This window comes from Panthera onca, chromosome A3 (genome assembly GCF_046562875.1).
Source record: "Panthera onca isolate mPanOnc1 chromosome A3, mPanOnc1 haplotype 2, whole genome shotgun sequence".
Lineage (NCBI taxonomy): Eukaryota > Metazoa > Chordata > Mammalia > Carnivora > Felidae > Panthera > Panthera onca.
Window position 1 is genome coordinate 60715201 of NC_138341.1, and position 24324 is coordinate 60739524.

Consider the following 24324-nt stretch of genomic DNA (forward strand, 5'->3'; position numbering starts at 1 on the left):
CCGCGCGCCGCGCTCAAACTCGCGCCGCCACCAGCTCACGAGCTGCGCCCCACCCTCTCCGTCACCAAAGGCACCAGCCAATGAGCGGATCGGAAAGGCCGGGCCTGAGGGCTGAGCTTTGGGAGGGGGAGCAGCGGGAGGGGAACGGGAAGTCGAGGGCGGGCTGCGTTTGATTGACAGGTCGCTCGAACCAATCCTCCGCGCGGCTTCTCTTTGCTCTCTTCTCCGCTGGGCACAGCTCTCCGTCCCACCTCCTCCTCTACCCCCCTCCTCACTCCTTTTCGACCCGCCCCACTTCCCTTCCCCCACTCTGCAGGCAAATCGCTGCTGGAAAGAGGCGGGGGCCGAAGCGGCGGGCTCGTGTGGAGACTTGAGGTGGAATTGACGGGGGATCTAGCCAATAAGAGGTAGGCTGATGGCGCGGCAGTGGCTGGAACCGGCCAATGGGCAAGCGGGCTGGGGGCGGAGGCCCAGGTTCCAAACGCTCCGCGGCGCCATGGGCTGAAAACTCAACCGAGATGGAATCTCCCAGTCTGAACCGGTTTCAACCGGTTCCGAGTTTGAGGCACTAGGAGGAGGGGGAGAAGCGGCTGCAGCGGCCGCGGCAGGAGCAGCGGGAGCTACAGCATCAGCAAGAGCAACAGTAGCTACAGCCCCGGCGGCGGTGCCTGTTCCAGTCTTTGCTGCTGCAGTCCGTGCAACCACCCAGAGGGGGAGGGGGGAACCACCAGTCGCTGAGGAGCAGGAGAAGGGGGGAAAGTTTAGGCGAGCCTGGGTGGGGGGGCCCAGCGCCGGAGCCGCGTGAGAGAGGGAGCCGTATTTTGGTAGGGGGGAGTCGGACTGCAACTGGCAGCAGAGCGTCCCCCGACCTTGTGGACTCTATACCCCCTACTCCTGCCGCTCCTGCTGCCGCCTGTGGCTGGAGGGTCCCCCTGGGGCTGAATCTTTGGGACTTGACCCCTTTCCCCTCCCCCTTCCCTCACTCCCCAGCCAGGCGCGAGCATTTATTCCACGGATTAATTCCCCTTCTTTTTTGGGGGGGGGCGGGTGGGTGTGTGTCGTGGGGGGTGTCCCTGAAATAGTAAATATTGTTGAGGTTTTTTTTTTTTTGCCCTTATCCTCTTCGTTTTTTTAATTTCCTTTTTTAAGGTGGGAAAACTGTGAAACCCACCTTGATTTCCTCCCCTCTCCCCCCTCCCCACCTTCCCTCGCCCTAATCCCCCGACAAGGAAAGAAGAAGCAGTTGGTTCAATCTCTGGGTAAGTCGACTGTGTCTTCAGGGCCGAGGGTCGGGCGGCGGCCGGGCGGGAGGAGGCCGGCGTGGGGCGCGGCGGCGGCCGCGGGAGGCGAGCCCGGGAGGCGGCGGCGGGCCCACAGCAGAGCCTGCGATTGAATGGAGCCGCTTCTGCCGCTGGGGGATGGAGGCGGGGAGGCGGCCGCGGGAGGGTAGCGCTTGCTGGGTTATTCGCGTGTGCGGGTGGCGGTGGAGGAAGGCGAGGAGCGTGTGATAGTGAAGTGGAGCCGGCGTGGGGGTGGAAGGGCTTCCCCAGCCCAGGGGGCTGGGGAGAAGTTGGGGTGATTTCAGGAACATCTCTGTAAATTATTAGGAGTGGAAGTTTCCAGAAATATTTAGTGCAGCAGCATTGAAACGTCCGCCTGCATCACGTGGCCCCTCGGTGGAGAGCTTGGGATCGGGGGAGGGAGGGGCCGTTGAGTCCCTCCTCCTCCTCCTGCAAGGAAACTCAAAATCTTTCTGGTTTTTTGCAGGGTAGGATTAGATGTAGGAGAGGTTAGTTGATTGTTCAGAGTCCTGCAATTGGGATTCCGTGCTGTAGTTTGTTGGGGGGGGGGGGGGGTTGAGTGTGTTAAGTGATCGAATCGCTTGCTGCTGGCTTTGTACGGTGGATGATGCCCTGATTCTCCTTCATTTCGAGGTCTTCGAGTTTGGGGTGGGTGGGAAGAAGTGGTGTAGTAGAGGAAGCTTTAAAGATTTGCCCACCCCGGACCTCCTCTGATCACGCAGAGGCCATGCTGCATAGAGAATGGGGCGGTGAACTTCAGGCGCCTGGTCTAAATGCCTCCTCCGAGTATGGGCGGGGTGAGTGCGTGCTCCGGTATGCTATAGTTAGAAGTGCTGCAAATCGGTTCGGGTGGGAAGCGAGGGGAGGGCGGGCCTTAGTGAGGTGTGTTTCTACTGAATGAAGCAGGCAATTGCCCACACATCTAAGTAGCAGTCTCTCCTTGTAGCGACTTGTTTTTTGACCTACTATTTAGTAATCATAAAGCAACGGTTATAGTTTGGATGGGAGCTGGCAGTGTGTAGCTGCTTGCTTTTTCAGTTTGAAGTGGCACTGAAGGTATTTTGGTAGTCACTTGTAGAGTCACATTGCTGGATAATCTCTTGTATATGCTATCCAGTGAGTGGATTTTAGGATTGAGTGTCCCAAGGAGAAAAGAAAGCGTTTGTGGTTTCACCTCTCCAGCGATGGCTGTTTGCTATCGGGCTGATTGTGTATCGTAAGCGTGTGGGACACTGCTGTTAGTGGAAAGAATGTTTTGGAAGCTGTTTGATTTGGGGGACTAAATGTGCTTGGCATTGACCAGAAAGCCGCCATTTCTGTACAGTTCAAGAATAGGTAGGTCATTTCGAAGATAGTCGGTAGTTTTAAGGATGGCAAACTACTGTATTTAACACGAGCTTCTATTCTAACCCTGATTTTTCACAAGAATTTATCCACAAGAACTCTGTAAGGACAGTGTACTTGAAAGTGAAACTTTTTACAGTCAAATTGTTCTTTTTGTTTGGGTTATTAAATTATGATAGGACTACTTAGAAAAGTTCGTTCAGTTTTTAACCAAAAATTGAAAACTTTTGTTCTGTACATCTTGGTGCTTTGTGGGGGCATTGTTTTTCAGCCTCAATTTTTAGACTGTTCTGATCTTACTGTACTTGAAGGGAGGAAATTTACGTTTGTTGGTGGAATATATATATTTTTGCTTTGATATTAGTATTTTAGTATTTAGAGCAAAGATTTTCATTAATGTGTGTCACGTATTCTGTTTGTATTGAAAACCTTAAATAAATGCTATAAAAATTTTTGAAATCTTATGAGTTTTTGCTGTCAGTAATGGGCTGAAAGGCGTCAGAAGAATAAAAATCCTTGAACTCTTCATTTTTACGTCATCTGTAACTTAACTGACTCATTTTTTACACTTCTGGGTTTTTTTGTAACTGGCATTATCATTAAGTAAAACATTTCAGTTAAAATTGAAATTGCTGCCATTGTTACGAACATTTTTAAATTGCTATCAAGTAGCCAAGAAATAATGTCTCTTTTCTACCAACCTACTTTGTACAAACATAATCAAGCCACCCACCCATTTCCTTATCCTGGAAGGTTTTTAAGAGGGGGAGAAGTGGAGGTGACCATCTGACCTTTTTAGGTCTAACTACAGTAACCCAGGGGTTCTTAACCTGAGGTTTCATGCATGGCTTTCAAGATGTCCTGCATTTTCTGTAATTGTATACAATATTGTGAGTTTTTAAAATTTGGCAGGCACCATCATGTTCTTCTGATTGTAATGCATCTTGGCCCAAAAAGGTTAAGGAGTACTGATTTAGTCAGTCAGACCTTGAGTAGCACTGGCTTTGAAGAAAAAGCAAAGGAAAGATCTTTATAATGCTGGGCAATAAAAATGTGAATGTGTGCCAGCATCTTGATTAGAATCCTCTTAAAAAGATAACGTTGCATATGAACTGGTAGGTTTTAACCAGTATATTATGTGAGGTGAAGAAGCTCACTTTTCTGTTATCATAGAATTTGTATTTATTTGGCAAATAGTTGGCAGGCTTTTAATAGCTTTTCACCTTGCCAATGAATACCTGGAAGTTAAGAAAAAAATTCTTCTGACATATCATAAAGTATTTTTTAGACATACATATGTTCAAGGAATTTGTACACTTGTAATTTTAATCTCCAAAATCATTGAGGGTTGAAAGAAACAAAATATATATATAAATTTTAAGTATATACTGAGTATAAAAGTATAAGTAGACTGAGTATAAAAATTTTAAGTTCTGTTGAGTATAAGGGTACCATATTTGATTGACTTGTGGTTCTTGCTGATTATTGGTATATACAGTAGGAGAACTTGTATACCATGTTTAACTTTTAGCATCTTCCTGTTGTTCTTCCCAGCATATCTTAAAAATTAAGGTAACATGCAATGCAGGGAAAGGAGTTTTACGGAATTAAAAGACCCTACTTAGGAAAGGGGAAATCCACTTAAACTTCATCTGTACCTAAAAATTTGAGATTAAGACTTCGAACTGTATCGATTTTTAGGGCCATAAATTCCTAATAGTTTCATTTAAAAATAGGTTGGGGGTGGTGTCTAGGTGGTTTGGTCAGTTGAGCATCCAACTTCAGCTTGGGTCATGATCTCACTTTGTTAGTTCCAGCCCCACATTGGGCTTGCTGCTGTCAGTGCAGAGCCAGCTTTGGATCCTCTGTCCCCCTCTCTCTGCCCCTCCCCCACTCCCACTGTCTCAATAAAAAAAGATTTAAAAAATAAAGTAAAATAGGTTAGGAGTAATTCTTTATTTTCATAGTTAAGGTTTATTTTGAGAGTGCGCACATGCATGAGCAAGGGAAGGGCAGAGAGGGAGAGAGAGAATCAGAGGCAGGCTCTGCACAGATAACGTAGAGCTCCATCGGGCTCAATCTCACAAACTGAGATCAGGACCTAAACGGAGATCAAGAGTCAGATGCTTAACCCACCAAGCCACCCAGACACCCCCAGGGGTAACTTTTTTTTAAATATGAGTAGAACAATAAGAGTTTTCTGTGGTCTTAAAATAGATCTTAATAACTAAAGCAGTTAGAGTATCTTCACCACTTATTTGCTTTTACTATTTATTTAGGTAGCCTTTAAAATACTTGTTAAAATATTTGCAAGAACATGGTTGAAGTAAAATAATATGAATAGAAAGTTCTTGACTGGTAATATCAAAACTTCATAGGCACCTTAAATTTTTTTCTTTATTTACAGTAATCTATGCCAGCAATTATGACAATGTTAGCAGACCATGCAGCTCGTCAGCTGCTCGATTTCAGCCAAAAACTGGATATCAACCTTCTAGACAATGTGGTGAATTGCTTATACCATGGAGAAGGAGCCCAGGTAAAGTAGCTGATCAAAACTTTATAACATTCTTGTAGTATAATGAAGTTGTTCATTTAGAATTAGATTTTAAATTATTACCTTTTTAAAAAGTGTTCCATAGTTTGTATTAACTTGTAAGTATAAAAAAGTGTTCCATAGTTTGTATTAACTTGTAAGTATATATCAACCAATGAGAAGTTATCTGGAGAAATTGCAGTATATTTTGACATGGTTAGAGTGAGATATTTTGGAATATTATACTCGTTCTATCTTTCAGAAACCTTTACCGCCATTTAATGAAAGACCCCCCATTTAAAATATTTATTAAATGCTTTGTAGATATAAAGGCTGTACATATTTTATGTGTGTAATATATTTGGAGTAAGGATTCTTGTATTTTTGAAATATGTAAATTACAGAAGTACTTCACAGGTAAAACTTGTTTTAAAATTCCCAACAATACAGAGCATCTTAAGTTATTTGAATTTAAGACTTGTAAAAGTGGTACTGTTAATGTAGGTAGTTGTCTTACATATCCATGCTTTGAACAGTTGAAGGTTTGGGGATTTTTTTGTTAAAAACACCCAGTTGAAAGAAAGACGAGAGAGGAATGTTCATAAATGTTTTAATTGTTTTACGTTACAAGAAATTAGGCAATCTTGAATCTTCACTGGAATTAATCACAAAGAGTTTTAAATCAGTAAAGTTTTCTGTTGTTGGATTTAAGTCTTTTAAGGTGATGTAACAAATATTAGTACAATTTTGTTGCCAAAACGTTATGTTTCTAGTAGATAATGTCTAGTAGTTTTGAAGTTACTTATGTTCAAGAGATTAGTTTATATTTGTGTAGTTAAATCCTGACTACTATCATAACTTTACAAACCTGAAAGGTAGAAATTCTTTCTTTTATGGACAGTATGAAAAACAGGATGTATAAGTACCAGCCTATGCATAAGTATTTCCATTTCTTTTTGAAATCTAACATTTGTGGTTTCACTGTATATAATAAAGAGAAAATTTAAAAAGGGGGCCATGAAAGTTGTATGAGCAGTAAAAACTATTCTGCAGACTTTGTAATAAGCTTGTTGGTCCAGTTTTATAACTCCTAGGGGCTTTTGGTCAGCATTCTTGTCTCCAAAAGTCTTCCTGAAAAAGTTATTCCATCCTTACCATGTAGTTGTTTCTTTGTGCTGTGCATTCACTGTGGAGCTTTAAGCTTCATTTCATTCTAACATGCACGTATGGAAAGCAGCTGCTTTTGGAAGAAAGTATGGAAGTAAGGTTGGGCTCAACTTTGAATGTATTCGAAGCACAAGTCTTGTCGCCTTTAGGAAGATGGGCATTTAATTTTGTCACGTTGCTCAGCTGCTACTGCTGTTTGAATCTTTGTTGTTTTTTAACATGGCTCACAACATCTAAAACTGTGATGGATAAACAAAGAGACCAGTGTTTTTCTAGGCTTAAAACTAAGAAGTAGCAGTAATTTTTTTTTTTTTTTTTTTTTTTTTATCATGAAGAACATATTGGTACTGGGATACCTGGCTGGTTCCGTTGAGTTCAAGCCCCATGCTGGGTGTAGAGATTACTAAAAAAATAAAGATAAATACGTATCAGAGGTGATGCCACTTTTAGTAATGTTTCACAGTATTGAGAGTTAATGATTTGTTTTAAATTTGACTTTTGAGTAAAATGTAGGCTTAGAAAAGTTTTCATATTTTCTAATTTTTTTCTTTCTTTCTTTTTTTTTTTTTTTTTTTTGGGAGAGAGAGAGTGAGAGTAGGACAGGGATAGAGAGAGGGAGACTGAGAATCCCAACCCGGCTATCAGCACAGAGCCCGACTTGGGGCTCAAATAAACCATGAGATCTCAACCTGAGCTGAAATCGAGAGTTGGACACTTCTGAGCCAACTGGACACCAACTGAGCCACCCAGGCACCCTTAAATTTTCTATTTATCAAGGCAAAATAAACTTTCCCCAAAATAAGAATTTTATGTTTAGTTATATCATAAGATGAATAGGTTGCATAAAGATAATTGCAAACTGTAACATTGTAGATAAGGAAATGGAGGCTGAGAGCTTAAAGTCAGCTGAGAACTTTTTTCTAAAAGTCATGTTTTTTAAATTCTAGTTCAGTGTATTTTACATGTGCCACCTTTTGAGGGTCTTATTTTGAATAAAAAGAAGCATAAAGCTGTTGTGGAAAACATGTTTTTAGTGATAGAATCTTGATTTTAGTCCAGTAAGGTTTCTAGTCACTACTCTAGAGTCTCAGCCACAAGGTTACCAACTTACTGAAGACAAAGATAGTGGGGTTTGTAAAACCACCTGTTATAGTACCTGATACTTACAAGGCATTCTATTTAAAAGGTACTTTGGGAAGTATAATGAAGATTTACCATACGTGATGTAAACTCATTGTGTTTTTGTTTTGTTTTGTTTTTTTAATTTTTTTTTAACGTTTTTATTTTTGAGACAACATGAGCAGGGGAGGGGCAGAGAGAGAGAGGGAGACACAGAATCTGAAGTAGGCTCCAGGCTCTGAGCTGTCAGCACAGAGCCCAACGCAGGGCTCGAACTCACAGACTGTGAGATCATGACCTGAGTTGAAGTCGGACACTCAACCGACTGAGCCACCCAGGCACCCCTAAACTCATTGTTTTAAAATACAGTAAGGTTTCTTAATTTTTTCCAGTTTCAAAATAATGTACTAAAAAATGGCAACTGAAGGACTACATAAAAGTATTTTTCTATTTTTAGCCAAGTTAGGCAGCCAGGGGGGAAAAGATATAGAAGAGTTGGGTGTTTTCTCCAGTATTGTGTGAGGTGACTTGAACTCAATCTATTGCTTAGCAACTAAAATACTTTCACCATTCAGTAAGTAACAGGGAGAGAACAAATTTTCTCTTCCTTTAGTTGCCTTTTTCTTTTTTAGCTCCTTTTGGAGTTTTAACTTAATAAAAAAATATTAAAGAAGGATAGTGTGGTTGGGGCAAAATTAAGACCCTAAGATGCAAATACTAGAAATAACTTCAAGAGAGTAAAATGACCACTAAAAGGAAGGGACATGATTTATGCAGAGTTTTAATGAATGGTTAGTAGTGTAGGGAGTATTCACTACGTGCACAATGGTCATCACTTCAAAAGTTCTGACAGTATCTTAACAAAATATTATTAGGCATGGATCTTTGGTATTCTTATTCTCTTGATATTTGTTACTATTTTATGTGCAAGACTATAACTAGTTAGAAATGAATAGATCTAGTTAGATGCTCTCAGGGAGAGAATCAAAACATTTCTAAAGTGTGCTTTGGCCCTAGATAACTCAGTTCACTATTCTTTTAGCTTTTTGTCATCATATAGCATAATTATAACTCCATAAAACTATTAGTCCTTTAATGAAGTCAGATCCAAAATACTTACATAATAAGAATTTATACTCTGGCTCTAACCCAATGTATATTTTTAGGTTGGAACCCAGGCAACTGGTTTTCCTTCCAAGTTACATGGTAGTTCTGGTGGTGGTGTCAAGGTGCAAAACCACTACTTAACATAGTTGGGTGTATATTTCTCAGTTCTTCTAAACAGTAAGCAGTGTCTATTGCTGATTGGGCGGTAGGGAAAATCACTGTATTTGCTACCTCAGGAAAATAATGCTTAACATTAAAGCCAAAATAAGGAGCATGATTTTTTTTCTTCTGTAAGTTTGAATAAAAGCTAAGTTAAAGAAGATTATGAGGTGTTGGTCAGAGAAGGTTCCAATTGGAAGGCTTCTTTTCCCCTTTTTGATGCCTGCTTATAAACTCTTAACCAAGTTGAATCAATCTGACAAAAAGGTAATTGACATTCTTTTTTTTTTTTTTTTTTAATATTTATTTATTTTTGAGAGACAGAGTAAGACAAAGTGAGAGTGGGGGAGGGGCAGAGAGAGAGGGAGACACAGCATTGGAAACAGGCTCCAGGCTCTGAGCTGTCAGCACAGAGCCCGATGTGGGGCTTGAACCCACAGACCGTGAGATCATGACCTGAGCCGAAGTCGGACGCCCAACCGACTGAGCCACCCAGGCGCCCCAGTAATTGACATTCTAAAGCCATCAAACTTTTTGATTTCATGTGTTAAAAACAGGTAAGAGGTAATTAGGGAGGATCCAGTTGAGCTACAAAACTGCCTTTAAAGGTCAAAAGATTAAGCTCTTCTTGAAAAAAAATCAGAATTAACAGCCTTTGGTAAAATGTATTCATCTCCTGAAAAACTATAATGATTAAAATGAAGATACATAGTATCAATATGGCGAGATCTCAAACTCCATTGTCAGTCATACCTTGCAATAAAACTGAAGGAAAGTGTCAAATGAAAAGAGCAAATTGTAGGATTTTTATAGTATGTTATTTATGTAAAATTTAGTGACCACACAACTGTATTGTTTATGAAATTTATACGCATGCTGTGAAGACATGGACAGAAAAAGACCCCAAATTCATGAAAGTGATTTACCTCTAAGGAACAAAGGAAAGAAATGGCATTGGAGAAAGGTATAAAGGTGATTGCCAAAAGTTTTAGATCTTCTACATTTAAAAGAAAAACAGATACAAGTAAAACAAAATGTCAGTATTTATTCTAGATCATGGCTATATACTAGGTTTTTACTATTTCTGGGTTTGTATTTTAAAGATAATAAAACGAAGTTTTTGAAATAAGCTCGGATTTAATATGACATTTAGAGGAATTTGAGAGAGTGTAAAACAGATGTATTTACCATAAACTTAGACTTTTTAAAAAGGGTTTAAGGATCTTCATGTTTTATATATATCTACAGGTATTTGAGGTTTGTGGCCTTACTTAGACCTAGTTTTTTTCAGTCTTCCTATGAGATCTATTTTTATAGTAAAGTTTGTTAGAGGTATCTTGGTAACTTGTAAGGCAGAGTGTACCATTACATAATTTATCTAAGTATCTGAATTTTTATATGTTGCTTTTGGTTGATTGTAAATGCTGAGAACTCATTTACATTAGTCTTTGTTAGCATTGGTTGAACTTAAGATCCGTTTTGAGGATACCAAATAAAGTAGATTGCAAAAAAAAAAAAAACCTATTGTTTCAAAGGGGTGAATATTCCCATTTTAAACTGAAATTTGGGATGACTAGGTGGTTCAGTTCTGCTCAGGTCATGATCTCATGGTTTGCTTTGTGAGTTCAAGCCCCACATCGGGCTCTGTGCTGACAGCGCTGAGCCGGCTTGGGATTCTCCCTCTCCCTTCCCCCATCCCCTCTCAAAATAAATGAATTAATTTTAAAAAAAGAAATTGGATTTTAAGAGTGATAATGGACATATTTATTTGTATATGGACTCATTAATTTCTTGTGTTTCAGAAAGTTAATAGAGTCACTGTCCTATTGGGATTTGTGCCTTGCTCGGTACCATTTTAATGAATGATTAAAAAGAACAAGTGAGCTTAAAATTATTTTCATGTAATATTTTAGCAAAGAATGGCTCAAGAAGTACTGACACATTTAAAGGAGCATCCTGATGCATGGACAAGAGTCGACACAATTTTGGAATTTTCACAGAATATGAACACGAAAGTAAGCAAGTGGTGGTTTTAAAATCCATTATTTCTTCTTTTCTTCCAGTCATAAACTTTGAGGAAGGTATCTCATTTTTAGTATTAGTGTTTGTTATCTCAAACATTTAATATTGTTAACTTATTTCAAAATTTAGTCTTAAACATAGAATTAATTCTTGCAAATAGTCCTAAGAATTATGAATGAAGTTTTGTAATTGGGACTAGAATGCAAGGTGGCTTTTTTTTGGTTGTTTTTTGTTTTTGTTTTTAGAATATGTATACAGATCTAAGTAGCATAAATTCTGGATGTTATTCAGATATGAAACATAACATCAGAGGAATTTTGGGCAAGTAATCAATATAATACAGGTTAGGCACCTCCAACACGAAGTTGTGTGGGCAGCAATAAAACCCTGCTCCATGGTAGCAATGCTCTTAAAGGGACAGCACTCAGTTTTTATTTGCAATTGAAAAATGTTATAATTTGGGTCCTTTTTTCCTAGTTTGAACAGAAGGGTTGATCAAAATGTGTTTTGACTGTTTTAGGCTTGATGATTCACACTTCTCTTTAAACTGCCTTGAAGTAATAAAATACCATGCATGGCATTCTGTTTAATACACACAAGATTTCCACTTGGTATACATTGTGTTAAAACAGAAAATAGCCATTTTCACATCTGTTTCTGAAATCAGACTGTATTAATTAACAGTTTTAAAATATTGATTAGTTTTGACATCTTGTAAATTTTAGAGCAAAAATACAGTCCAGAACTTCCTCAAAGTGCTAACCTTAAGTAACATAATAGTGTTTGCCTGTTTGCTTGCCTGGTAAATTTTGCTTTTTATACTGACAGACATTACTAATGTTTAAGTTGATTTATCAACAGTATTTTTAAAAACTCAAATTTGTCTTGTGAAAAATGAGATGATTAGAGGAACAGAAAGAAAGCAACAGGTAAAGAATTCTTCAATTTACATAAATTACAAATGATTTGGTGCTAAATTTATGCACTATGACATTTGGCTTTTATGCAATCATTTTTTTTTCTTTAAAGATGTTAACACTACCTGATATTAATCATAATGTTCCATTATGTTGATTGCTTGTAATAGGAAGAAAAGGGGTGTCTTCCTGTGCAACTGACACAGCTAGGCTTTGACGGCAGGCCTCCACAAGGTCTACCCTTTTGATTCCCTTTAACTGAATTCTGTTCATCAATTGTTTTTGTTTCATGGGCGGTGGGAGGGGAAAGGGGAATTCAATGCATAAAATAAGTATTTCTAAGGGCTCAGTAGAAATTTCTACCATAGGGATCATTTCATGCATTTATTTTTTCATTTAGTCTTTGCTGTTATCTGTCCCTCATCTTCATAACTCAGCAGTGGATTTCTCAGGTCCTGAGATGTGACGCAGATACGTAAATAATTCTTTTGAATGATGTTTGGATTATTTATCAATATCTCCAAAGTAGTCTTTTACTATTGGCCCCCAGATTTGGCTAACACTTAAGATTTTTAATCAAAATACTCTTATTTCAAAAAAATGTGGGTTCTCTTCATATGTAGAGTCTTAAGGTCTAGGAGAGATTCGGTTTTGGGATATTATGATGATCTTTGTATCCCTTTGACTTGTGAAAGCTTTTATTGGGCTTAACTGCTTCAGCCAGGAGGGCAGAATGAGGAAAATATGAATTGTATCCTCCGCAAGCTTATGCTTTCTTTTTACAGTTGGGGAAAGGACTTAGAGGTTAGTAAATAGGTAACTTAGGTAACAAAGTAGCAAACATAAAGGAAGCAGAGTAATAGCCTTCAATTAAAAAGTGTAAGCTGGAAAATATGGGCTAAATAGGACAAAGTTAAGAGATTTTGCTTCTTCCTGGTATATTTATGGTGGATTTTTAGTTTTTTAAAGATCTTTTTAATTGCTTGAGAATTAACAATATTCCATGTAGTAAGAAGTGCATTGTTTTGACTTAGCAAAACGTTGACAGTCTGATTTCGTATCTAGAAAATTAAAGTTTTTAGGGTAGTATGTTCTTAAAAGTTAATTTAAAATTTCAGTCAGAATGTCACCTTTTTTTGCCTATTTTTCTGAGGTCTAGACCTATAAAGGAATTATAAATGAACAGGATAGAAAGTTTCCCTATTTACTGCTGATTATGAAACCCTTTAATGGTATCAAATTTGTAATTTCAGAATTTTGCTTTGGCTTTTTTATTTTGGAAGTCTTTTTAAGGAATGTTCTGCAAATGTAGGATTTTAGTTGAAATGGCAAAATTTTCTTGAAAAGTATGAAATGTTAAAAAGAAAGAAAACAGCAAAAACGTTTACTATTTGAGCACAATGTAGTTTGGGACAGTCTATATTGTGCTTTGGATAAAATTAGCATTCACATGATCCCTTTGGTTGAAATACTAATGCTCCTATTTTATTGTGTGATGACTAACCATTTTAAAGATGAACTCTTATTCTCAGCCAAAACTTGCAATCTGAGGTTATATGTCTATATATGAATGAGTTTATCTTTCAGGTATTATAACTAATTCTTCCCTAATTCAACCAGTTGAGATGTACCACAACAGTTTGGTCCCTTTTCTTCCTCCTGTCTATCCACACTAATTGGTCATGGTAATAATTTTGTGTAGTAACTTGTATAGCATTATAAATTGTTGTGAACATTGTTGACTATTTAGAGTGAGTAATGAGCAGGAGGGACAAAATGGCTTGAAAGTGGTATCTGTATTTATTAACTTACTTATATTTTTAGTAATGACTTTTATATTTAGGAAGGAATACCTGAAAGATAAATACAGATTGCAACATGCGTTTGTGTATTATTTTTGACTGTGCACAAAAGTTTATCTTTAAATTAGTAGAAATAGCAACTGTAAGGGTGGGATTAAAATTGAAAATTAAACCCTTGGGCTGTCTTGCTGCTCCTTAAGTAACACACCAGTGATGTTTGTAAACACTTTCTATAAAAAGTATCTGTGACAATACTTTAATACTTGGCCAAGAGCTTACAACTCCTAGAGGATGGTAGGGAGCTTGAGAGCATCCAAGCTGCTAAATTCTTAGGAGCCTGGTCGTGTTAAAGTACGTGAGCCTATGAGCAGTCATTTATGCTGTGAATTCATATCTGGCTGCTACTTTTCCTTCTACAGATAAGCCCATTTGGCTGCTAAAGGGCTTTTTATTTGGTTCTTCCTCCTGGTGTGAGCATGTATAAACAGCAGGACATTAAATAGAGTAGTAAACAATAAAATGAGGAAAATGCATGAAAACTCAGTATATGGGTGAATAGATCCTTGTTTAATATATGTAATTAAACTTGGTAGCATAATGTTTTTGAAACTTTAGATGTAAATGTGTGAATGTCTGTCCATTTGTGAATCCTGAAAATTGCCAGTCTTATAGCAATATGTTCACATGGTTCTATTCTCCAATTTTCAGTATTATGGACTACAAATTTTGGAAAATGTGATAAAAACAAGATGGAAGATTCTTCCGAGGAACCAGTGTGAAGGTAGGAAAATGCTTTGAAGAATTGTAAATCCAGAATTTTATTATTTTTGGCATTTGTATTATAGTTGAATATCAGATGGGGGATTGTTAAATCTTTAGTAGTTATTATGCTTTAATGGAGATTATGGCTTTCGTCATGTAGCAAAGCAGGGGGAGGAATTAGTTTACCTTTTGGGGGAAAGGGGAGGCCAAAGCGGTTGAACTGTTTACAATAAGTACCGTGATAAAAAGTATATATCAACTTCTAGTTAATTGGGACCATGTTTGAAGTGAGTGAAATTTGAATGTGTGTTCTTATACATGGGTTTAAGTTTGCCAAATGGTAACTGACCAGTGATAAGTACTGTAAAAGCAAAGGAAAAACGAAATTTTAAAAGTCACAAGGCTTTACCTTGGAAATTCTGGGCGAGCGCTAGAAGATATGGACTTCTAACTTAAGGAAAGAAAAGAAAATTAGGATGTGATGATGCTTGCTCTTCATATTTAACTTTTGCCTTTGTACTGTCTCAGTAACAGTCCTGTTGAAGAAACTTGGGGCAAGCTTAATCTCTTGGAGTATATTGATGTAGTTACTTCCAGTTTTCATATACTGCCTCTGTTACCTACTTTAGATCCCTTGTTAACCTCTGAAAAATATATAAGTACAAGCCTGAACTTTATAATGGGGAGTATGCTACTACTGGTGGCAGTTTTTTCTATTAAAACCAGTCTCCTGTCTTGGACTGTTGATCTTTAATATGTCTTTTTTCACTTGCTTTTTCATGTCTTTTTTATGGTGGAATAATGACCTGGATTTACTCAGCTGGTCTTTCTCTAGAAACCTGACATCTTTCTGGCATGTTTATAGGTGAATAAGACAGTTTTTAATGGCAGTGTCCTTAATGTACCATAAGCCATAGAGTAAGAATGAGAGTACAGGGGGAAATACTACCTTCAAAAAAAGGTTCCTATTTTTTTAAATATTTTATTTGGGGTTGAAACTATTTTAGATCATGTTGTGTGACCTTCTCAGAAGTTAGTAAGTCCAGTTTGTTTGGACCAAATAGATCCTTCATATCTCGTCACTGCCCTTTAGGGATCTTCGGAGCACTTCTCGTTCCTTTGCTGCTGTTAAGTCCCTCTTTTGTTTCTAAACACATAGTCCTCTGCCTCTTACCACATAAGGATTGCACTAGATGATTCTTCGACATTTTTCTGACTTTAAAATGAAACAATTTATAATGATACTAGCTGATCATGGTTCTCTATGAAAAAATTTCTCCATGAAAAAATTGGAGGCTAAAGGGTTCCCTGAGGATTTGACATTTTTAGCCTTCTGCATGAATGAGAGCAGTAGTAAGTTTTGGTTTTTATCATAAAGTCCCAGTGCTTCTCATGTTTATGCGTGTCAGATGTGCACATACTCCAGGGTGTGTAAAACTGTTTACTTTTGAAAACGTGTCACGTTTGAAGAAACCGGAGAGAGACATGGTGATTATTCTGCCTGTAACATTTCTAGACAAAAGAATATTATTAAGAAAATTGAAGTGAATATATATTTACAGTATTATACTGTATATAATTTTTTAAATGCACATATGAATGGACCCATCCACTTCAAGCCTGTGTTGTTCAAAGGTCAGCTGTTATCTATAAAACGATTTATCAGGGGCACATGGTTGGCTTAGTCAGTTGAGCATTTGACAGTTTTGGCTCAAGACATGATCCCAGAATCATGGGATGGACCCTGGATTTGGGCTCTGCATTGAGCATGGAGCCTGCTTAAGATTCTCTCTCCCAAGGTTCCTGGGTGGCTCAGTCAGTTAAGTGTCTGACTCTTGATTTTGGCTCAGATTGTGATCTGACAGTTCATGAGTTGGAGCCCCATGTTGGGGTCTGCACTGACAGTGCCGAGCCTGCTTGGGATTCTCTCCCCCTCTCTCTACCCCTCCCCACTCATGCTCACTCTCTAATTGAATAAATAAAATAAAAAACCTCTCCCTCTGCCCCCCCCTTGCATGTGTGCTCTCTAAAATAATAAAGATTTATCAGAATCCCCTTTCCCCTGGTATTTCTCTTAAAGACTAATGATAACGATTAAGTGGGATCTAAACTTTATAAAAACCACTCATGATGGTTACCATTGTCAGTGAGGTCATTACATGGAGGAAAAAGTGGTATAACTTCTAGGATCTTTCACAGGCTTGTTGGAAGAACATGTAATGTGCCTCCCAGAGAATGTGAATTCCAAATTTAAATAGGCAACAACAACTTTGCATGATGCATTTAGTGTGATCGTGTTTTTAAAGTGAAACATTGGGGGGGAAATTCAGTACTCTCTGAATTTTATAATTAATTTAAACGTTGTCAATCCTGGTAGGGTTCTCCAGTCTTAAGCTTTCTTATCCCCCAAAGTACACTAAGTTTTCTGAATGTTACTTTTATTTCATCTTTAAGTAACTTAAGTATTGGGAATAAGTTTGTGTAACCCCCAAAATAATGTATATTCTTTTTATCTACAACTGTCATGTTTTTTAAAGCTGTTGTCTCCACTTGGTAGCTATTCCTTGTCCATCTTCCTTAGCATATATATTTATTTACCTAGTACATATATTGTGTTTCTGCTTAGTACAAAGCATTAGTTGGTATTAAGTCTATGTAAATGTATCCCTATACCAACATGCAGTAGTTGGGAAGATATAGAAAAGTTAAATAAGGTATATATAATGAGTGCTACTCTCACTATAAAAGAAGGGGATGATGATCAGGTTGAGCCCTTTAAACCTCTCCTTCATGTAAATGGCAGTATTTTAAAGGAAGAAAACATTTGCACAGACAGCAAGCCAAAATAACTTCTACATTTTTCCAAACTAGTTTTTTTTGTTTATGTTTGTTTGTTTTGAGAGAGAGAGAGAGTGCCTGAGCTATGGAGGGGTAGAGAGAGAGAATTCCCCAAGCAGGCTCCGTGCTGTCAGTGCAGAACCCACAGAGACTGACAACGGGGCTCAGTCTCAACAACCATGAGATGATGACCTGAACCAAAATCAACAGCTGGATGCCTAACTGACTGAGCCACCCAGGCGCCCCAGAGAATTTTTGTTTCAATTAAAATTTTTTTATTGAAGTAAAATTGACACACAGTTTCAGGTGTACAATGTAATGCCATGCTCACCATAAGTGTAGCTTCCATTTGTCACCATACAATGCTGTTATAATATCATTGACTGTATTTTCTATGCTGTACCTTTCATCCCTATGATTTATTCCTTCCATACTGGAAACCTGTACATCCCAGTCCCCTTCAGCGCCCCCCCCCCTTTTTTTTAGTGTTTTATTCTTCATTTTTGAGAGAGAGCATGAGCAGAGGAGGGGCAGAGAGAGAGGGAGACACAGAATCTGAAGCAACTCCAGGCTCTCAGCTGTCAACATAGAGCCTGACGCGGGGCTTAAACTCACGAACCGCAAGATCATGACCTGAGCTGAAGTCAGACGTTTAACCAACTGAGCCACCCAGATGCCCCACCCCTTCACCCCTTTACCCCTTTTGCTTCCGTGTAACCATCTGTCCTCTAGGTAGCACTAGTTTTCTCTTTATATATGGGTATGTTTCTGCTTTGTTTTGTTGGTTTATTTTGTTCCTTAGGTTCTGCATATAAATTAAATCATATGGTATTTTGTCCTTTTCTGACTTAGTTCACTTAGCATTTTACCTTCAAGAACTCATTCTTTTTTGTGGCTGAGTAATAATCCTTTGTGTGTGTGTGTGTATTTAACCCCACATCTTTGTCCATTCATCTGTCGATGAGCACTTAGGTTGCTTCCGCATCTTGCCTATTGGAATTAATTGCTGCAATAAACATAGGGGTGCATAGACCTTGTGAATTTGTGTTTCCATTTGAGTAAATCCGTGGTAGTAGAATTACTGGATCATACAGTATTTCTGTATGTAAGTTTTTGAGGAACCTGAACATACTTTTTTCCACAGTGGCTGCACCAGTTTACATTCCTAACAACCATGCAAGAGGGTTCTTTTTTTTCCATATCCTTGCTGTGGATGATTATTTCTTGTGTTTTTAATTCTACCATTCTGACAGATGTAAGATGATCTCTCATTGTGGTTTTGGTTTGCATTTTCCTAATGATTAGTGATGTTGAGTATCTTTTCATGTGTTTGTTTGCCATCTGTATGTCTTCTTTGGAAAAATAACTATTCAAGTCCTCTGCCCGTTTTTAATCAGATTATATGGGGGATTTTTTGATATTGAGTTGCAGGCTTTTATGTATTTTTGATGTTAACCCCTTATTGGATAGATCATTGGCAAATATCTTCTCCCATTCAATAGGTTGCCTTGTTTTGTTGATGGTTTCCTTTGCTATGCAAAGTTCTTTTATTTTGGTGTAGTCCCAATAGTTTAATTGTGGTTTTGTTTCTTTTGCCTGAGGAGACACCTGTGCTAGGTCTAAGAGATTACTGCCTATGTTTTCTTCTAGGAGTTTTAGATTCATGTCTCATATTTAGGTGTAACTCTCTTTTAAGGTGTGTGTGTGTGTGTGTGTGCGCGCGCGTGTGCGCGCGCGGTGTAATAAGAAAGGGGTATAATTTCATTCTTTTGCATGTAGCTGTCCAGTTCTCCCAACACCCAGTTGTTGAAGAGACTGGTTGCTAGACACTGAAGTAATTAAAGGTACACTAGGATTGTTAGTGATGTTGATTATCTGGGCTGCACATCAACATGAATTTTTCCAGCTAACCCTCCTCCTTTTTTAAAAATAATGTTTGCATTTGGATTAGAAAATTCTAATTAGAATTAGAAATTCTAATTTGATCCTCCCTGGGGAAAAAAATTTATCTGTATGAAGATAGCCTTATGTTTTGTTTTCTTTTGTTTTGTTTTGTTTTGAACCAGAGGATCATGATTTAATCTGTTAAGGCATATGGCTTACATGTCCTTTCATTTCATGAGATAAGAACTTACTATAGTTGAAAAGTCATGGTCAATTTATGAGTAGTCCCAAGTGATAAAGTCATAATTGGACATTTTGAAAGTTTGGGTGCTTAATTAAAGGTAGTTGGGCAATTAAGTTCCTGAGTTGTGTACTTCTGTGTTTTAATTTGAGTAAGTTGACAAATCCAGTTACCCAAAAGATTTTTACTCAGTGCCCTTCCTATGGAATGAGGCATATGGTACATTTATTTGTTTGTTTTAAGTTTATTTATTTTGAGAGAGAGCAGAGGAGGGGAGGAGAGAAAGGATCCCAAGCAGGCTCCGTGCTCCCCATGCAGAGCCTGAACCAGGGCTTGGACTCACAAACTGTGAGATTGTGGCCTGAGCCAAAACCCAGAACCGGACACTTAACCGACTGAACCACCCAGGTGCCCCCATGGTACAATTATTAGTATGATCTGTATGCAAAATATTTTACTCCTCTGAATCTTGACTGCTTTGCAACCATTTTGGGATATGATAGAAAAGGTAATGTGTATAAAGCCCCTGGGCCCTTCTAGGTGCTAGGTATGAATAAACATCCGGCATGTGTTTCGCCAGTCTCTTTCCACAAAAATGTATTCGTTTCACCAAATAACCTTGAAATTTCTGCAGTAGCTTCCTAACTAGGCTCCTTAATACCTACTTTTGTGTGTCCCCTATATTTACCACAAAGGATTTTACCATGTTTCGTTTATCATTTTCCCAAACGAGGGATTTTAGTGCAGAGAATTGAGGGGGTTGGTAAGGCCAGGAGAGGGCCATTGAGGTAACTCAGATGTTAGTAAACACAGGAAGCAGCTACTAACCTTAGGGAAGGGGGAACAAAAGGAAAGAGATGGTTATCAAAACCTAGAAGCTGTTCACTTATACAATTTGATAAGAAGTTTGACTTAAGCATATGCCCATGAAACCACCACTGTAATCAAGGTCTTCATCTTTGTGATTGCCTTCTTTTTTACCCTTCCTCCTCCCCAGTCTTTCTGTCACTTACTTGATTAGCTGGAGTAGAATGGCTGGATAATATGGTAGGTGCATGTTTAACTGCCAAACTATGTTCCAAAATAGTTGTATCATTTTACATTCTCACTAGCAGTACAGTTGACCCGTGAACAGTGTGTGTGAGGGGTTAGGGAAGCTGACCCCCTGGCAATCACATATCTGTGCAAAACTTTTGATCCCCCAGAATTTAACTACTAATAGCCTACTGTGTGTTGCCTCATTGATAACAGTTGATGAATACATATTTTGTATATTATATGTGTTTTATACTGTATTAAAGTAAGCTAGAGAAAAGTGTTAAAATCATAAGGAGAGTACATTTACAGTACTGTACTGTATTTACCTAAAAAACCCACGTATAAGGGGATCTGTGTGGCCAAACCTGCGTTGTTCAAGGGTCAACTGTAATCAATGAATCTTAAATATAACAGTTGTTTTGTGATAAAATATACATAAAGTATACATAACCATTTTAAGTGTGTAGTTCAGTGTTTGTAAATACATTCATAATATTGTACAACCATTATCACTATCAATCTCTAAAGTTTTTTCATCCCAAATTGAAACCCTACCCATTAAACATGAGCTCTCCCATTATACTGTCTCCCCAATTTCTGTTAACTACTTAACTACTGTTATGCTATCTGTCTCTGTGAATTGCTTATTCTAAGTAACTCCTGTAGGTACAATCATTTTTATGTGTGTCTGGTTAACATCACTTAGCACATGTTTCCAAGGTTTGTCCATGTTACAGCCTTCGATATCTGAATTTCATTTTTTTAATGACTGAATAATATTCTTTTGTAGTCTATACCACATTTTTATTGGTTCATCTGTGGGTGGGTGTTTGGGTTGTTTCCATCTTTTGCCCATTATAAATAATGATGCTATAAATGTAATAAAATTTAAATTCCTTATATATCGTTTATAGTTCTTGTTCAATATCTGAGGCCATAAAACCCTTTTAAGAGTGATCAATGTTCTGGGGTACCTGGGTGGCTCGATCAGTTAAGCTTTGGACTTTGGCTCAGGTCATGATCTCATGGTTCAGTTCATGAGCTCAAGCCCCATGTCAGGCTCCACACTGGCAGTGCAGAGAGTCTGCTTGGGATTCTCTCTCCTCTATCTCTGCCCTTCCCCACTTGTGCTTTCTCTCTCATTGTCAGAATAAACAAAAGAGTGATCATTGTTCCTACAGCTTGTTCCTCCTGAAATTACTAAACATGCAGGTAATAATCGTTCTAGCCTATCTGTGTGAGCCCTGGGTTAAGAATTCCCGCTTTTGAGGGGTGCCTGGGTGGCTCAGTTGGTTAGGCGTCCGACTTCAGCTCAGGTCGTGCTCTTGCGGGGTTCCTGCGTTTGAGCCCCGCGTCGGGCTCTGTGCGGGCAGCTGAGAGCCTGGAGCCTGCTTTGGATTCTGTATCTTCCCCTCTCTCTGTCCCTCCCCCACTCGCACTCGGTGTCTCTCTCTCTCTCTCTCTCTCTCTCTCTCTCTCTCATTCTCATTCTCTCTCTCAAAGATAAACATTAAAATTTTTTAAAAATTCCCACTTTTGAATTGATTTAGCTGTCTCTCATTTTGCTGTTTGTTATCTGAAGTATTGAATTGAGTGAAGAGTAGGAACCGTACTCTGGATTCATCTGTACAAGAAGGTGTAAAGAGGATAAGATAACTATATTTTAGTGTCTTGTCTTTCTGATGGTCACTGTTGGTGGTTAGATGGACAGGTATTTGTGATAAATTTATGGCACAGGGAAAGAACCTTACTTTCAATTAAAATGGCTCTGATGGAGAAATGTACCAAACTTGCATTGTTAGAGCTTAAGAATGTAAAATATTTAAAGTGGAATTGGAGGGGCACCTGACTGGCTCAGTCAGGAGAGCATATGACTTGATTTGAGGGTTGTGAGTTTGAGGCCCACATTGGGGTAGAGTTTACTTAAAATAATAATGCATCAATAAATTTATAAAGGGGAATTGGATACTTTTAAGTATTGCACAGTGGTTGGAACTGGGGTGAACTCAGTTTTGTCTGTAGTTTTGCTTTTATAATAATAGTGTGTTGAGATTTTGTTTTCTGTAATATGTAAAAATTAGCCACTGTGAAAGAGGAATCAGAATGTGCAACTTTTTTTTTTAAATACTTATTTTTGAGGTAGAACGAGTGGGGGAGGTGCAGAGAGAGAGGGAGACAGGTATGAAGCAGACTCTGCACTGACAGCAGAGAGCCCGTTGTGGGGCTCGAACTCAGGAACTGCAAGATCATGACCTGGGCCAAAGTTGGATGCTTCACCAGCTGAGCCACCCATGCACCCCCAGAATGTGCAGCTTTTTTATTCAACATATTTTATAATTTGTCTAGGAATGCAATTTTTCTTAGTAGGTAGAATCATGTATTTGGTGGAAAAGTTGCTGACAATCTATCACTGACCAGATGGGATGCTAAGGTAGAACCTTAAGTAAATTTTGAAAAGTAAGGCTTTTGCTCCCAGGGGAATATGACATCCACAGGAAGTTGTAGTCAGTAATAAGTTCTCATATTTTAAAGGTTTTTAGTGAATCCTCTTTATGAAATTCAGGTTTGGTAATGGATTTCTTTTACCCTGTCATTATCCACTTTTTGGAAGGTATTCCTAGATGCAAGTAGCTTGCAAGATGATGTGTAACTTCTAAGGCAGGATGATGTTTATTTTATATTTTCTAATGTTTATTTTTGAGAGAGAGAGAGTGTGAGCAGGGGAGGGGCAGAGAGAGAGGGAGACACAGAATCTGAAGCAGCCTCCAGGCTCTAAGCAATCAGCACAGAGCCTGGACACAGGGCTTGAACTAAGAAACTGTGAGATCATGACCTCAGCTAAAGTTGGATGTTTAACCCACTGAGCCATCCATGTGCCCCAGGATGAGGTTTATTTTAATCTTACCTTTTCACTAGCTAAAGTTGACATTATCTCTATTTTCAATAAGTTTATGTTGACTGTTTAGCATTGCTTGTTTTTTTATTTTAATGTTTATTTTTGAGAGAGACAGACACAGCATGAGCAGGGGAGGGGCAGAGAGGGAGGGAGACACAGAATCTAAAGCAGGCTCCAGGCTCTGAGCTGTCAGCACAGAGCCCAATGTGGGGCTTAAACTCATGAACTGTGAGATCATAACCTGAACTGAAGTCCGACACTCAAGTTACTGAGCCACCCACGCACCCCGATTGTTTATTGTAAATAAGACTGTCAGAAGACATTTTTTTTTACCTTGAGAAAATAGATTATAAGAGATAAATGCATAAACATGGATTTGAAAATTTTGCATCATAATATGCTTTTCTATGACTAGTTTGCCATTTTTATGCTAGCGTAGATTTTAAAGAAAATATACATGGCCAGTCTTTTTTAAAAAGCAACACTTAAAAAAATAAAATAGCACTCTTCAGTACTTTGTAGGTTAATTTAAACTTTGGAGGTGAATTTTTGTTCAAATTGAGAAGAATAGAATGAGGAGCTATAGATAAAAATTTGTTAAAAGTGATTTTATGAATCCCTTGAAAAGCTTGATGACATAGTAACAAGAACATAATTGTGCTGAAATGTTCTTGATTTTTCAAAAACTTTTTAATTTTATCTATATTTGTGTGTCTTATCGTTTCTTCATTCCCAAAGAGGAGCTTAGAAAGCTGCTGGAAGAAATATCCCAGGTTCTTCACATACACTTTCTGAATGATAGGAAACAGACAATTTTATATTAATAGGTTTTGACAGATAATAAAGTTTTATATGAATGTGTATAGGGAGTGCCTTATTTTAAGAAATTTATATTATGTGAATATCTCTTTTGCACGTGACAAACATGAATTCATTTGGTACAAAGAATAAGACACTGAGAATATATAATTTTCTGTAAAATCTCAGATAATTTTCTGTTAAGTTTCAGAAGCTGAGCTTCTCTAATAGTTGTCAACATTTGGCTTTTCTGCCTTGATAAGCACGATGTCATTGCACTATTTCTTTAGTTTTTATTTAAAAGTTTTTTTTTTTTTTTTTTTAAGCTTACTTGAGAGAGACAGAGACCATGCGAGTGGCAGAGGGCCAGAGAGAGAATCCCAAGCAAGTTCC

The 24324-nt window shown here is 38.3% G+C and overlaps 1 protein-coding gene across 4 annotated transcripts in view; it reads left to right on the forward strand.

Annotated features, from left to right (window-relative positions):
* The first annotated feature begins 468 nt into the window (after positions 1–468).
* Positions 469–24324, forward strand: part of XPO1 (exportin 1) — a 45296-nt gene continuing 21440 nt past the window's right edge. The window contains exons 1-4 of one of the 4 annotated variants that reach the window (XM_078444517.2): positions 469–1259; positions 5053–5184; positions 10647–10748; positions 14183–14255. In XM_078444517.2, coding sequence (XP_078300643.2) covers positions 5059–5184; positions 10647–10748; positions 14183–14255 — 301 coding nt within the window. In that variant the 5' untranslated portion in view covers positions 469–1259; positions 5053–5058. Of the gene's footprint in view, positions 1260–1864; positions 2099–5052; positions 5185–10644; positions 10749–11616; positions 11685–11842; positions 11907–14182; positions 14256–24324 lie in introns of those variants that run through there. The other 3 variants (XM_078444518.2, XM_078444520.2, XM_078444521.2) reach the window with 3 other exon arrangements.